General features: G+C 38.5%; 1 protein-coding gene across 1 annotated transcript in view; it reads right to left on the bottom strand.

Annotated features, from left to right (window-relative positions):
- Positions 1 to 13,341, bottom strand: part of LRCH2 (leucine rich repeats and calponin homology domain containing 2) — a 102,090-nt gene extending 88,749 nt beyond the window's left edge. The window contains exon 1 of the mRNA XM_046672715.1: positions 12,993 to 13,341. Within this exon, the coding sequence (XP_046528671.1) occupies positions 12,993 to 13,341 (349 nt within the window). The remainder of the gene's footprint in view (positions 1 to 12,992) is intronic.
- Between the last annotated feature and the right edge of the window lie 3,346 nt (positions 13,342 to 16,687).

The raw sequence follows: 16,687 nt of genomic DNA, 5'->3' as shown, positions 1-16,687 counted from the left end.
TCGAATCCTGGGTGCGGACATGGCACTGCTCATCAGACCACGCTGAGGCAGCGTCCCACATGCCACAACTAGAAGAACCCACAACGAAGAATACACAACTATGTACCAGGGGGCTTTGGGGAGAAAAAGGAAAAAATAAAATCTTTAAAAAAAAAAAAAAAAAAAACTTAAAATAGAAATACAATATGACCCAGCTATTCCACTACTGGCTATTTATCCAAAGAACTTGAAATCAACAATACAAAGAGACTTATGTAGCCCTATGTTCACTGCAGCATTATTCACCACAGCCAAGAAGTGGAAGCAACCCAAGTGCCCAACAACTGATGACTGGATAAAGAAGATGTGGTATATACATACAATGGAATACTACTCAGCCATAAAAAAGACATAATCGTCCCATTCGCAACCACATGGATGGTCCTTGAGGGCATCATGTTAAGCAAATAAGCCAGACAGAGAAAGACAAACACTATATGATTTCACTCATATGTGGAATATAAACAAACTTACGGACAAAGAGAACAATTTAGTGGTTATCGGGGGAAGGGGGAGAGGGTGGACACAAGGGGTGCAGGGGCACATTTATATGGTGTTTGACGAATATTAATGTACAATTGAAATTTCACAATGTTATAAACTATTTAGACCACAATAAAAAATTTTCTAAAAAAACTATCAGAAGGAAGAAACAAGTCCAGCAAGCTTGCAAGATAAAAGATCATTATATAAAAATCCTATATTTCTATACACTAACAATGAACATCCAAAGAGAACATTAAGAAAAGAAATCCACTTATAATAGTATAAAAAAATTAAAAATTTAGGAAAACTAGGGGCTGGCCCCATGGCCGAGTGGTTAAGTTCGCGCACTCCGCTGCAGGCGGCCCAGTGTTTCGTTGGTTCGAATCCTGGGCGCGGACATGGCACTGCTCATCAGACCACGCTGAGGCAGCGTCCCACATGCCACAACTGGAAGGACCCACAACGACGAATATACAACTATGTACCGGGGGGCTTTGGGGAGAAAAAGGAAAAAAAATAAAATCTTTAAAAAAAAAAATTTAGGAAAACTACAAAATGTTGTTGAAAGAAATTAAAGATATAAATAAATCAAAAGACATCTCATATTCACAGACTGGACAATTTAATATTGTTAACATGGCAAAACTCCCATAAGCTGACCTACAGATTCATCAAAATCCAAACTTGCAATTTCTGAAGAAACTGACAAGCTGATCCTAAAATTCATATGGGAATGCAAGGGTCCCAGAGTAGCCAAAGCAATATGGAAAAAGAACAATGTTGTAGGACCCACACCTGCTGATTATAAAACTTTATACATGGCTTCCTACAAAACTACGGAAATCAAAATAGTGTGATACGAGGATAAGATTAGACATATAGATCAATGGAATAGAACTGAGAGCCCAGAAGTATTCATTTACATTTATGGTCAATTGATTTTCAACAAGGCTAACAAGTGGATGAGGAATGAATGGCATTTTCAGGAAATGGTGCTAAGACAACTGGATATCTACATGTGTGAGAATGAAGTTGGACCCTGATCTCACACCATACACAACTCAAAATGGATAATATATCTAAATATAAGAGCTAAAACTATAAAACTCAAAAGAAAACAGAAGAGTAAATATTCATAACCCTGGGTTAAGCAATGTTTTTTTAGATATGACACCAAAAGCATAAGCAACATAAAAAAAAATAGATGAAAAGGGCTTCATCAAAAATTTTAAATGTTGTGTTTCAAAGCAGAGAACCCACAGAATAGGAAAAATATTTGCAAACTATATATCTGATAAGGGACTTATGTACAAAATAAAAACAATAAAAACTCTTACAACTCAGTAATGAAAACACAATGCAATTAGAAAATGGGCAGAGTCTCAGTAGACATTTATCTTAGATCGAAGATGTACGAATGGCAAATAAACACATGAAAAGATGTTCAACATTATTAGTCATTAGGGAAATGCAAATCAAAACCATAATGAAATTACACTTCATACCCACTAGGATGACTATAAACAAAAACACAGATAATAACAAGTGTTGTCCAGTATATGAAAAAATTGAAATCCTCATACATTGTCAATGGGATTGTAAAATGGTGCAGCCACTTTGGAAAACAATTTAGCATTTCCTCAAAGTGTTAAACACAGAATTACCATATGACCCAGCAATTCAACTCCTACGTATATATATATACACACACACAAGATAAATGAAAACATACATTTACAAAAAAACTTGTACATGAATGTTCATAGTGTTGGGGCCGGGGGCAGACGACCCCAAAATATCCCACAATAGCACACTGGTTATTTTGAATTAAAGTTACTCAAGAAAGCAAAAAAGGACAGTCTGACCCTGCTGTCTCTGTTCCCCCTGAAAGCAGGAAATAAATCTCCCATGTGAAGGGTGCTCTCCCTGCATCCTTATCACCAGAGCTGGGGGAAGTCAGGGCCAAGGAGCCGGCATAAACAAACCTTGCTAATTTATTCCCTCAAGCCTCAACTCTGCTTAAATGCCTCACTAACTATGTACCTCAAATTTAAGCTTCTTTGTCCTGTCATTCCTCACAAATTCATTGTTTTCTTTATGTAAAAGATAAATATACTGCCTATTTAATTTACTCTCCAAGCATCATTTCTCTATGATCTCCAAAATGTACATATTAAACTGGGTTTTTCTCCTGTTAATCCAGTCTTGTGTCAGTTTTATTATTAGTCCAGCCATAAGAACACAAGAAGGGTAGAAAAGAGATTTTCCCCTCCCCAACAATAGCAGTATTATTTGTAACAGCCAAAAGAATAGAAACAACCCAATTGTCCATCAACTGATGAAAGGACAAACAAAATGTACAATGGAATATCACTCAGATATAAAAAGGAATAAGTACTGATACATGCTACAACATAAATGAACTTTGAAAACACTAAGGTAAATGCAAGAAGCCCATCACAAAAGGTCACATAGTTTATGAATCTATTTATAGGAAATGTCCAAAACAGGCAAATGTATAGAGACAGAAAATAGATCAGTGGTTGCCTAAGTCTAGAGGAGTGAAAAAGGAGGGGTAATGAGGAGGGACTGCTAATGGGTAGGGGATTTCTTTTGGGGGTGATGAAAATATTCCAAAATTAGATTGTAATGAGAGGTGTACAATTAACAACCAATAAACTAGACACATTAAATGGGTGAATTTTTGGTATGTGAATTATAATCTCAATAAAGTGTTAAAGGCAGGGACGTATCTGGAAAAAAGACGATCAGTGTGTTAAAACGTGAAATTGAACCTCAAACTAGACATAAAATCAATTCCACAGTGATGAACAACTTAAACACTCAAAACAAACGTTTAAAACTCTTAGTAAAAAATGTAGATGAAAACATTCTTAAGACAAAAAAATAGTGACTACAAAAGATTGATAAATTTGACTGTATTAAAATTTAGAGCATTTGTTCATCAAAAGACTCCTTAAAAAGTAAAAAGACAAGTTATAAACTAGAAGATATTCGCAATTTACAAAACCAGCAAATGATTAGTATAAGGAATTTTTTTTAACTCATAGACTTCCATAAGAAAAGGACAACCAACCAATAGAAATTGGGCAAAATAAATGGAAAGCCATTTCACAGTACCGGAAACACACATAGCCAACAGACATTTGAAAATATGTTAACGTCAGTGGTGATCAGGGAAATGTAAATCAAGACAGGCTTCATTGAAATTTTAAACTCATTTGGCCAAAATGTTTCAATCTGACAATACCATGTGCTGGAAGCGATATTCATTGTATTCATAGGATCTCTTATATATGTCCTTGGAAATGTAAACTGTAAACCAGTTTGACATTATCTCCTTAAGTTGAACATCGACATACCATATAACCCAGCAATTCCACTCCCAAGTATATACATAAGAGAAATTCTTGCACACATACAACAGGAGACATGTACAGTAATGCTTATAGCAGCACTGTTCATAAGTGGAAAATGTGGAAACCCAAATGGCCATCAGCGAGAAAGTGGATAAACTGTGGTACAGTCACACGTGAAAGATAATGCAGCCATCAAAAAGAATGAACTAGAGCTTCACACAACAATCTGGCTGAATCTTAGGAACTTAATATTAAGTAATATAATATAAAAATTACTAGTTATATTAAGCAGAGTGCATGTATTAGCTTTTTTTACACTTTTTAAAAAATGTTCAAAACAAGGAATAAGCAATGTGTTGTTAAAGAGCTGGCTTACTGGCTCCATGCTGTTTTAGTAGCTACAAGTGACAATCAGATTTGCATATTAGAAAGAGTACTCTGGCTACAGCATGAAGGACTAACTGAACTTGAAGCAAACATGAGGCAGAGAGATCATTCAGGAAAACTGTTCATAGGTCCAGTTAAAGGTGAGAAGAGGAGGACCTGAACAACAATGGCATTGAGAATAGACAGGAAGGAAACAGATCTGAAAGCTATTCAAAGAGCTACGATCACCAGGCCTTAGTTCCTAACTAGATATAGAGGGTAAAGGAAGGGGGAGAATGAAAATCATTCCTAAGTTTCTGGTCTAGGTGACCAGAGGGCCTAGAATCAATAACAAGAGTTGATTTTTTTTTTTTTGATATTTTGAGTTCGAAGAGACTCTGGGATGGCAATATTCATGTAGTTTCCTCCCTTTATGAGTAACTATAAAATCGGATCCTTCCCCGACTCCAAGGCCTATCCTCCTTCTCCTTTATAAAGCTCTCTCTGATGTTCTAGCAACACAATCAGACGTCATCTCTCCCTCTTTGAACCTGCATTGAACTTTGTTTTCATTTATCACATTTATCTTACTCTAGCCCAGCGTTTCTCAATCCTGGCACCACTGACCTTTTGGACTAGATAAATGTTTGTTGTGCGGGGCAGTCCTGCTCACTGCAGGATGCTTAGCAGCATCCCTGACCTCTCCAGACACCACCAAATATCCCCTGGGGGCAAATCTTCCCCCAGCTGAGAACCACTGACCTAGCCTATATAACAGACATGTGAGTACTTATTTCATACCACTATGAAATGATAAATTCCTTAAAGGCAGCAACTTTACAACCCTTCCATTTACATAAACTAGATATGACAAATCCATTCATACATACTCATCAAGATAGGTTAAGGAGACATTTATGTTCAATCCACTATTTTTAAAGATTTTATTTTTCCTTTTTCTCCCCAAAGCCCCCTGGTACAGAGTTGTATATTTTCAGTCATGGGTCCTTCTAGTTGTGGCATGTGGGATGCCACCTCAGCGTGGCCTGATGAGCGGTGCTGTGTCCGTGCCCAGGATCCAAACTGGCGAAACCCTGGGCCACCAAAGTGGGGCATGTGAACCCAACCACTCGGCCACGGGGCCGGCCCCCCAATTCACTATTTTTAATTTATAAATATCTTTAAAAGTAACAGATTTCCCATTGACATAGACATCCTCAACCAATTAGCTCAAAGTATTATATTAAGGATTTATATACTGTAATTACTTTGTTTAAGAGGGAAAAATTCTAGGCTGCACATTCTAGAGTCTCTTAAGGGTGTAATCATTTATCAAAGCCATTTTTGAGTGACATCCAAATTCATAAATGTTCTAGAATTGGTTAGTCTCCATAGAGTTCAAATAAAAGTTTATACCTGGGGCCGGATCCATGGCCGAGTGGTTAAGTTTGCGTGCTCTGCTTCAGCGGCCCAGGATTTTGCCAGTTCAGACACTGGCCTGCTCATCAAGCCATGCTGAGGTGGCATCCCACATAGCAGAGCCAGAAGGAGCTACAACTAGAATATACAACTATGCACTGGGAGGCTCTGGGGAGAAGAAGAAGGAAAAAAAAAAAAGAAGATTGGCAACAGATGTTAGCTCAGGTGCCAATCTTTAAAAAAAAGAAAAAGTTTATGCCACAGTTATTTTATTTCTGTCTTTTGTCACCTTGAATCCCTAATATTACACATAAATTCTACTGAAAGAGACTGAAGGAATTAATTTAAAAGTAAAGTGACAACAAACTCTGCCACAAATGATAAAAGAGTACACAAAATTAACAATGTCTACAAATAGGAAAGGACTTACTTTCCTATTTGGGAAAAAAATTTTCTTTAAAAAATTTCATATCAAAAAATACATTCGAAAATATCTGTTGTTTAATTATCCACTGCAGTCCTTTGACTGGTATTCTTTAAGTGGAATGCTATCAATTTATAATTTATTTGAAACAGGAGAAATGCAAAGACTCAAAGTTAGAGTCTGACCTTTAGCAGAGTGAGTGCACTAGTTTAAAGTGACACTAAACACAAACTTAAATTATTGCTATAAAACTGACTTGGCCAGTTTGCTTTTATTACATTAAATGTTTCCCTGGAGTGTCAGGTATTTTTTCCTATAAAAAGGAAGCAGACAAAACTTTCTAAAACTTTTCAGAGAACTGATTATAAGAGTATTACAATGCTTCAAGAAGTACCCAAATACATCTGAAGCATAGGGAAAACTAAAATATTTCCCCTTCTAGGTCATGATGATAAACAGCCTCTGTAGGACGAGAGTGGGCATCACACAGCTTAAGTATCCCTGAGAGTGGGTTGCTCGTATGGGCTGGGAGAAAGATATGCCCTTTTGCAAAGTGTCACTGTGTGCCTTGGAACTTAAACAAATACTACCTCCCAGGGAATCAATATGCTGTAAGTCCTCAATTATTTTTATTTGTGAAAAGTGTCCCTAGCATCATCTCTTATTTTGTCAGTAAGTTTCTGGATCTTGTCTACCTTTATCCTTTTGATGAAAAATAAATGCTTCAGAATTTATATTACAAATAATCTAAATCAGGGGCCAGCCCTATGGCCTAGTGGTTAAGTTCAGCGCACTCCACTTCTGCTGCCTGGGTTTGGTTCCCAGCGTGGACCTACACCATTCATCAGCAGCCATGCTGTGGGAGTGACCCACATACAAAATAGAGGAAGACTGGGACAGATGTTAGCTCCGGGTGAATCTTCCTCAGAAAAAAAAAAATAATAATCTAAATCAAAATACTGAATTTTAAACTCTAAGCAAAGTATCCCTATAACTCCAATTCTAAAACATCCCAATCATCCACTTCTGTTCTTTTATCTGCCATGCAGTATATATGCTAATTTTGTTCAGAAAACATGATAAGCTAGTATTTTCCAAAAGTAACTAATTTAGCTGCTTACTACACAGTCCTAATTCTAAACTGTGGTTTATTCTCCATATTGATTCCTTAAAGCATTTTGCTCTATTGAGTACCTTTTCTTATGCTCACCAATCTTATTTTCCCTGATGACACTCAGTTCTTTATTTTTTCAAAGATTGGCACCTGAACTAACAACTCTTGCCAATCTTTTTTCCCCCTTCTTCTTCCCCCCAAATCCCCCCAGTACATAGTTGTATATTGTAGTTGTGGGTCCTTCTAGGTGTGGCATGTGGGACGCCACCTCAACATGGCCTGACGAGCGGTGCCATGTCGGCGCCCAGGATCTGAAATGGTGAAACCCTGGGCTGTGGAAGCCGAGCATGAAAACCTAACTGCCCGGCCATGGGGCTGGCCCCTAATTTTTTTCTCTTTTTTTTAAGGAAGATTAGCACTGAGCTAACTGCCGCCAATCTTCCTCTTTTTGCTGAGGAAGACTGGCCCTGAGCTAACATCCGTGCCCATCTTCCTCTACTTTATACGTGGGACGCCTACCACAGCATGGCTTGCCGAACGGTGTCATGTCCACACCCGGGATCCAAACCAGCAAACCTGGGTCGCTGAAGCGGAATGCCCACACTTAACCGCTGAGCCACCGGGCCACCCCCAGCCCCTAAATTTAATCTTAAATAAGTGAGTCAGGAGCCAGTCGTGGCCTAACAGTTGGGTTCTCGGGCTTGGCTTCAGTTCCATATCACTTATTTGTACAGTTTATGAAGGTATACAATTTTGAATATTGTTATATATTACACTTCTCTTCTAATTGTTACACATATTACTGTACACTTTCAACTATTCTATAAACCCTTCAAGGACAAGAACCATGTCTCTTTCTTTTCTATTGGCCATAATAATCTTTCCAAAGTTGGAGTTCAATAAATGCTTGCTTAATGAATCTATTCTAAAACCATCAGAAAGAGAGGCATGAAGACAAGCTATGCAAATACCACACACAAAACACACTGCACCACAAACAAAAACTATATAACTTATAAAGTTAAAAAAGCATTTATTTTTCAGAATAAAGAACATATTTATTAGCACAGTGTTTAATAATAGCTTTAAGGAGAGACTGTGTTACAATGGAAATAACACTGGAATAGTGAGTGCTAGAGCTGGAAAACCTAGGCTCTGCCCCACACTCTGCTCTGCCCCACACTCTGCCATACACTAGCCATTTAACTTAGGGCAAATCACTTAACCTCTCTCAACAACAAGGAGTAATTACTGTGTACTCTGCCCAGCTCACAGGGCTATTATTAGGGTACAATAGGATAATATATGGGAAGGTACTTAGAAATTTATAAAGAGCTGTAAGAATGGTATTATTTTAATGATGAACGTACCCTCCAATTTAAGATAACATTTTATTTTAAAATGTGAACTTGCAAAAGAAAGAAATTGAAGGGCAACTATTTATGCTATACAATTCATCACCGAATAAAATAAATCACTACAAGGTCCAGCAACTCAAATTCAATCTAGAGCAAATAAAATATGAGTCAACTGTCAAAAATGTGCTTCACGTTCAATTTTTCAGGAAGACATTTATTACATAAAGCAAGGCAGATATTTCAATCAGGCCACAAAATCACAACCACAAGCTCATTCACTGAGTGCACTGAGGGCCTTCACCTATGTAACAAAATCAGATGTTGTGAAGTTTATCTAACTCCATTTTACAACCTGATACAATGCACCATGCCCCACAGTTGAAGAGGTGAACCAGCACATGTAGGAAATACTAGAGTTGACTCCAGGTTTACAGGAAAACATGTGATTAACCAGGCCACAGCACAATCTGATGTATGTAAGAATTCCTAAATCTGTTTCACAGACCTATTGTTTATGGACATAAAGACGTACGAAGGAGCAGAGGGAGCAGCTGCAAGTAGGCTAAGACTTATTTGTAGCACCGGTGACAAAGTGAAATATGAAAAGTTTCAGGATTTGTTTGGGTAGCCATTAAAATCATTTTCAAGCTCTCTAAGGTCAACAAATTATCACAGTATCCAGACAGACTAAAAAGTTCTAGGCAATTTCCCTTTGTCTTGCCAAGTCTACCTACAGACCATCAAAGACAAAACATTACAACAAGAGGCAGCCACTTCCCTGAAATGGGTTACCAACTTTCTGATCCCTGTTTTTAAGTCTTTATACGAGTAAGTACTTTAATCAAGAAGTATCTGGAAGACAGATCTATTCAAAAAGGTCAGGAGCTCTAACCACCAATTGGAGATTCAAGTAAATTAGCAAACTCTCCCTTTCGAATGCTAATCTCCTGGAAAGACTGCCATAATTAGTTAGCTTTGTGCTCCAACCCAGCAAAGGAAAAGGAATGAGGCTGAAGAGGGAAAAAGAAACAAGGAGGGCAGCAGGAGTTCCAGAAGGGGCAAGCATAGAGCGACACCAGAAATGCAAAGAGAAGTAAAAGAAACAACGAAGATAAACTCTGGCAACAGCTACCTACTATCCATTTTCCCTCATAACAAGACTATTAATAGAGAAAATAAGATTTTGCTGCTACATATTTTGGGGGCACTATTTTATTAATGCAAATTTATCGAACACTATTAAATGTAAACCGGAGTTATTCATGGGAACTGAAAAAACTATAGCTTCCTGGTAAGTTTCTACTCTCTATAGACATAACATGATGAGAAAAATGAGTCTCTGCTTCACACAAGCCTATAAAAAAATATATTGAACTAAAACTTGAACACTTAGTTCCCAATTTTGGTTTTGACCTTCTTGACAAGTGGCTTTAGGTTAGTCACTAAACTTTTATCAACGCTCTCATTCACTCAATAAATATTTCTTGAGTGCCTAAAAACTGAGCTATTTTAGAGTTTCTCAACCCTGACTGTGCATCAGAATCACCTGGGAAGACTTTAAAAAAAAAGAAAACAACTTTCTTGGCCCCTGAGATGCTAATTTAATTGGTCTGGGGTGGGGCCCAGGCTCAGGTTTAAAATCGCCCCTGCGATTTTAATACGCAGCCAAGGTGGAGAATCACCAGTCTATTTTATCTTACGTATATGAGAGGAACAGCGAAATAAGGCAAAAAGCCTTCCCCCTGCCTTTGAAATTTACCAATTTCCCCTTCTTATCCAAGTTTCTTTTAACCCAGATTCTCACCACGTCACACCTAAATTAACAAAATAGCTTCCTACCTATTTTCCTTCCTCCAGTCTCTTCTCAATTCAATAAACCATTACATACTTGTCTAATCAGTTTGGTTCCAAAACATTATCCCACTGAGAGTCACTTTAAGTATAATAATACCAACAAACAACTGTTTTCGCCAAACAGAGGATATATTGTCTGTATACGGATGTGTATGTTTATGTGTGTATGTGTATGTATGTATGTAAAATCTCAAACATGCTCTATTTTTCCTCAGTTCCAGTGTACCTACCTCCATTTATACATAATGGATACTAGTCTCTATACATACAAAAATATTGCCCCTAAAGAGTCCATGGCTGAATTTTGTCAAAAATTAATGGCAAATGAGTCACCTGTAGATTTCTCATTTACATTTTGAAGTGTTCCCACAAGGAACATACATTCAACTGAAAAAAATAAAAGTAAGATGAGGTGGAATTATCTCAAAATGTCCTGTGTTACCGTAGACACTGATAAATTCTATGATGAATGAATGTTTCCCAAGAATAAATATAGTTCTGGTTTGTGTTAAAGCTTGCCTCAGAAAACCAATGGAAGACTTAAAAGCCAAAGGTTACAACCACATAAGATGATATTCATATTCATGAAAAATATTATCAACTACAATGTAAGTAATGTATAAGAAGAAGACTGAACGAGTATGTGACTGACTGATTCCCTGCCTGTAGGAGCTCTCCATCTTCTCAGGGACAGCAAGACATAAACAAAAAGAAAATAAAGCCAGCACTAGCAAGTGGTAAAGACAATAAGTACCAGGGGAATTCAAAGAAATAGGGGACGGCTAAGGGAGTTGGAGACAGCTTTTTGGAAAAGTTTGGTTTTGAACAAAATTAAATAGGTGGAGAAGAGAATGAAATCCCAAGCATATGGACGACCTTCTACAAAAATGAGGCAAAAATTCATAAAATCTATTTGAGGGGCAGGGAGTTGACCTAGTTGAAACAGAGGGTTCTATGCAGGAGCATTCGAGGAGGTAAGGTGGCAAGAATAAACTGGAGCCTGACAGAGAAGGCCCTGAATGCCAAGGGAGGATGTTTAAACCTTGCCCTACAGAGAGAGAGATCCTTTTTAGGTTATAAAGAACAATAAGTAAAACAATATATCGCTATAATGATGCAGTCTAAAACGATTTTTCTTGAAGCCTTTGAAAAACATACGAAGTAGTGTATCTTGCCAATATATTCATGAATATGTGAACATATTGTTTAGGAAATCTGTTCAGAGTGAAGTAGTAAATACTCAAACATGCTTTCCAAAATATACAATCAGTGATCAATTACGCATTCATAGTTCTTAGGATAATTCCTAACAGAGTAATTGGGTGGAAGGCTCCAATTTTAGGTTTTCCTCTCTCCACCCTCCTCCAAACACATACCTTGATTTAATATCTAGAAACTGAATACACTGAAATAGCGTTATTCTGAAAATAAGAGGTCTTTTATTACTTCTCATTATGGGTGAATTTACTTACTAGGTTGTTTTAAAATGACTACGTCTATTAAAATAATTTTGTCCATGATTTCTTTCAGCAAAACGGAAGACACACAAATAACAAATTTAAAGATTATGAAAAGCAAAAAGACCTTTCATCAAACCAAAACACACCTATTTTAGCATTGGTTTACAAGGCAGAGGGGAAACAGAATGCGTTCATAACAAAAAATACCGTCCACAACAAAGAGTACCAGAGAGTATATGAAGAACATTACAATAGTCAATTTCTCATCCAAAATTATAGGCCATTAACCCACAACTCCGTAAAGAATGGAGTTAATTTTGTTTCTCAAAAATGGCTTACAACTTTTGGCTATTTCCGCTATAAAAATTAAGACTCTAACGTAACTCAAAACAAGGATTCTTTCCCCTAGTAACCAGACACGCAAGTGATTGATGATTTAATTTGCCACTGCAGCAAATACTAATTTAACCACCACTACCTTCTCAACACCGGGAAAATGAAAAATCTCAGTCTTTAAAGACATACATGACAAGAAGGCAAAAATATTTTAGGATGATTAAAACACACGGACCAAATAAGAACACAGAAAAACCGTGGCAATACTGCTGCTGTACTATGAAAAGGGATATGCCATTCTTGCAGGCACGTATGCCTTTAAGAAATGTGTATAGATTATGATTTTATGTATTCTCTTTTTTTTTCCTCCAGGAAAGATGGTAACATCCAGGAGAGTTGGAGGAAGCGCATTAAGGAAGGTGTCGATATAAGGAAGGTATCGATCCCCCCTCCCCACCTCTTACTGGAGAAACTCGCTGTAACAATAATGTTCTTTCACCCCTCACATCCCACCCGGTTTCCAGACATCCTGCAGTCGGCACTGCCCACCCCCACCTCCCCTATTCCCTTCTCTGCCCCTCACATTCAGGAGAACAGGCTGCTGCGACTTTTTCAGTCTCGCCGCCCCCGCGCACCCGCCTAGACCAGCAGAGTCCAACGACGCGGCCACGCAGCCACCCACTGCCCCCACCTCCTCCTTCTGAGCTCAGCTTCCCTCCCCCAACCCTCCCCGCCGCGCCCCCCTCGTCCTGTCACCTGCTTGGGTGGTGTCCGTCAGGTCGTAGCCGCTGCCCGGGAAGTCTCGGAGTTTCCTACCACTGAGGCTCAGGATGCCGGAGTTGCCCGCCTCCTCCAGGGCCCGGTCCAGGCTCCTCACCGTGTGCTGAGGCTGCAGGCTCCCCGGGTTCCACTGCGGCCCGTTGGGGAACGGCTGACCGAAAAGAGTCGGTACCGGGATGGGCACCACCAGGGTCCCGCCACCGCCGCCGCCTCCCCCTCCGGCTCCGCCACCTCCCACTCCGGCCGCGCCACCGCCACCGCTATTTCCACCTCCACCACAACCGCCGCCCCCAGTGTTACCACCACCTCCCTGACTCGCCGCCATGTTCCTGGGAGAGAGAATAGCCCCCGACAATACTCCCAGCTTGTGCCGCGAGTGTAGGGGGTTCTTAGAACGCATGCGCAGAATGGGGGCGGAGGGGGGGGCGCGAGGTAGAGAGTGGGAAGGAACAGGGGGCGGGCTAGGAGGAGGTGTTGGTTGGAGAAGAGACGATGTTCAAACGTGCAGAACGCTTGCTTTAAGAAATGTATTATCAGACGAAGGATGCTAAATCCCGGTTCCGCTGTTTTGGGTACCAAAATCTTGCGAAGCGACACCAGCTTAACTATAGGTCATTTGGCGATCTGTCCCCAAATCTCTAAATTGCTTCACCTTTTTCGTTCTGCAAAACAAAGGCAAATATATTAGATAGGAATGAAAGGGATTCGTTTCAGCATATATCGAAACAGCTTTAGAAGGACTATCAGCCACCTTATTGAAACGCTTACCGCAAATGCCTCAGGAATCGTTTACCAGTGTTAACACGCAGAGAAATGTTGGGAGTCATTTGGGGAGGAAAATTGGTACAGAACTGAGTTTTAAGCATATATGAATTTTGCCTTAATTTAGAGTTCCAAAATAGGAAAAGACTTCACATGTTTTCAAGGAAGCCTCTCGCTTCAGTGTCTGTGGGTCTCAGCCAAACTGCTGCCTTCCAAAACTTGGAAAAGTTCTCTGCATTCTGTTCTATCACTCTTTGAAGTTGTGCCAAGATCTCCAAAATATCTCGAGTTTCTTCTTATTATGTTGGTATGGCTGATGGAAAACTCTTTGATCGTCAAACAACCTTAAGGTTTATTTTTGAAATACACGTTTTGGTTTTAGGTGAAATTCTGAAGGTTTAACACTGGGGATATGAAGCTAATCAATCTTGGATTTTAGGAGCTCATTCTTTGAACCCAAACATTCAGGCCACTGCCACTCGCCCATCCCCACTCAGAGTTATTCAAATCTTTTTCACCAATAGTAAAGTTACCAAAGAAAACTATCAGAATGCTTGGGCATATTCAGTTATCACTAATTTGAATAGCATATGCATCTCTTTACATCCATTTCAATTTGAGCAATCTGTCAAGTCTCATTTTTCTTAGAGAAGTCTCTACAAAAGTTTATCTGCCATAGGCTTTACTTTGGAATAAAGTAAATAAATAAATTAAAAATACAGGAAAGAATTACAACCTGTCTAAATTGCTTTGTGGCCATACAGGTTAATTAAAATGATTACGTTGCAAGAAATTACGTTTGCCATATTCATGACCACGGAATAAACAGAACTGAAAATGAGACTCTCTACAATTAATTAGCAAGTGAAATCAAATTACTTAAACCCACTGGTGTCAGAAAGGAATGCTGTACCTTATATCTCATCTTCCTTATATCGCAAATCAAATCAAGTATTAATTGAGAATTTACAGAGTCAAGAGGGGTGAGAAGGGAAACTAAATTCATTTGTTAGAGAAAAGATTAAGAAAGGAGCTATTTTAATAATTAGCCAATAAGAAGTTTCGCCATTATTTGAACAATATATTGGACTCTAGGAAAAATATGTCCTCGGGATTGGGAGACTTAATTGAAAAGGGCCATGTACTACAAATTTGAGAAGAAAAATAATCTTTCAAAGAATTAAAAGGTAGTCTAAGTAGGAAAAATGGGAAGCCTGCAGAGTAGCCTAGGTGTACATGAAAATCAGGCATAATAGCACATTCTAGAGCTCTTTGACAAGAACCCCAAAGCTATAAAGAGTATTAAAAAGATAAACTGAGGCATATTAAAAATTGTAAGAATTTATTTGAGCATTTATCTATTGGAATTGGGCCTCCCCAAGTGGGAAGTGGTTATGAGAGCTCCACTGACAGGGACCTGGGGAAACACTTATATAGAGAAAGTAAGGAAGCAAAAAAAGGAAATGATTCGATTGGTTATAGCTTGAAGCCTAGTTGGCCATTTGTGATTGGTTGACTTTATCATTTTGGTTTCCTAACCTCAAGGCATTTACAGGCTTAGGTTTTGGTTTGCTTACATAGGCCCCCACATCATCAGAGCCACCTCAGTCTAATGGCCTCCTTGTGTAATTAATTTAATAGGAAGTAAAAGACTTAGAAGAAAGAGCATGAAATTTAGAAATTAGTTCCAACCTCTTAACTGCCTGTGTAATACTCAGAAAAGTGACTTAAAATCTCTGTACTTCAGTCCTCAAAGGTAATACTGGAAGAATAACAATAATACTGAGGCCAGCCCCGTGGTGCAGAGGTTAAGTTCACACTTTCTGATTCAGCAGCCTGGGGTTTGCCGGTTCGGATCCCAGGTGCGGACATGGCACTGCTTGGCATGCCATGCTGTGGTAGGCGACCCACATATAAAGTAGAGGAAGATGGGCACGGATGTTAGCTCAGGGCCAGTCTTCCTCAGCAAAAAGAGGAGGATTAGCAGCAGATGTTAGCTCAGGGCTAATCATCCTCAAAAAAAAGGAAAAAAAGAAAAATAACAATAATACTTAATAATAATATTTAAATAGTGCTTACCATTTACCAGGAACTATTCTAATTGCTTTATATATACTAAGTCATTCAATCCTCATGACAATCTTATGAAATAAGTACTATTGTTTTCCATTCTATGGGTGATGAAAAATAGTATATACCTCACATAGGATCGTTGTAAGAATAAATAAGATCACAAATGTTAAGTGACACCATAATACCTGGCATTCGTTCATTGATTTAATAAATATTTATTGAGCTTTATTACTCTGTGCCAGGAACTATTCTCTGTGCAAGTAATAGTACAGCATTAGCTACTCAATAAATTTTAATCTCTTTACTATACCCCTTGCCACCTCAAGAAAGAAAATAAAATAATAAAGAATATACAAAATAAAGGAAGCCAAGGGAGGAATCGGTTAATTCTTTGATAATTGTAGGCAAAGAGATATGTGACATATTGCATTAGTTTTTTGCTTCAGTCTATACTAGAGGGTATTTTACAGTGATTACCACTTCGATGTTACTCATGGTATGGACATGTTAGTAATTGGTTAAATTACAATCAATACTCAGACTTATCCAAGCCAAACTTACAAAATGAATGTTGATGAACCACAAGGATTAGATGACATCCATCAAAGATTATAGAAAGAACACAAGGGGCGTTGAGCAAGAATGAAGCCTCTGTTAAATAAAGCACTGGCAGACAACAAAGGTGATTTGTATTGAAAAGAACTCTGGAGGGGACTTATGAAATTACAGGCCAGTTTATAGTCACCACCATTCCAAGAAAATTGGTAGTTACCCAACATTTGTAAATAATATAGAGAAGGAAAGACACAGTACAAACCTCCAAATTCTTCTATTAG

The sequence above is a fragment of the Equus quagga genome, chromosome 10 (genome assembly GCF_021613505.1).
Source record: "Equus quagga isolate Etosha38 chromosome 10, UCLA_HA_Equagga_1.0, whole genome shotgun sequence".
In the NCBI taxonomy this organism is placed as follows: Eukaryota; Metazoa; Chordata; class Mammalia; order Perissodactyla; family Equidae; genus Equus; species Equus quagga.
The sequence above is the reverse complement of the archived record's forward strand: the minus strand, read 5'-3'. Positions and strand labels throughout refer to the sequence as shown.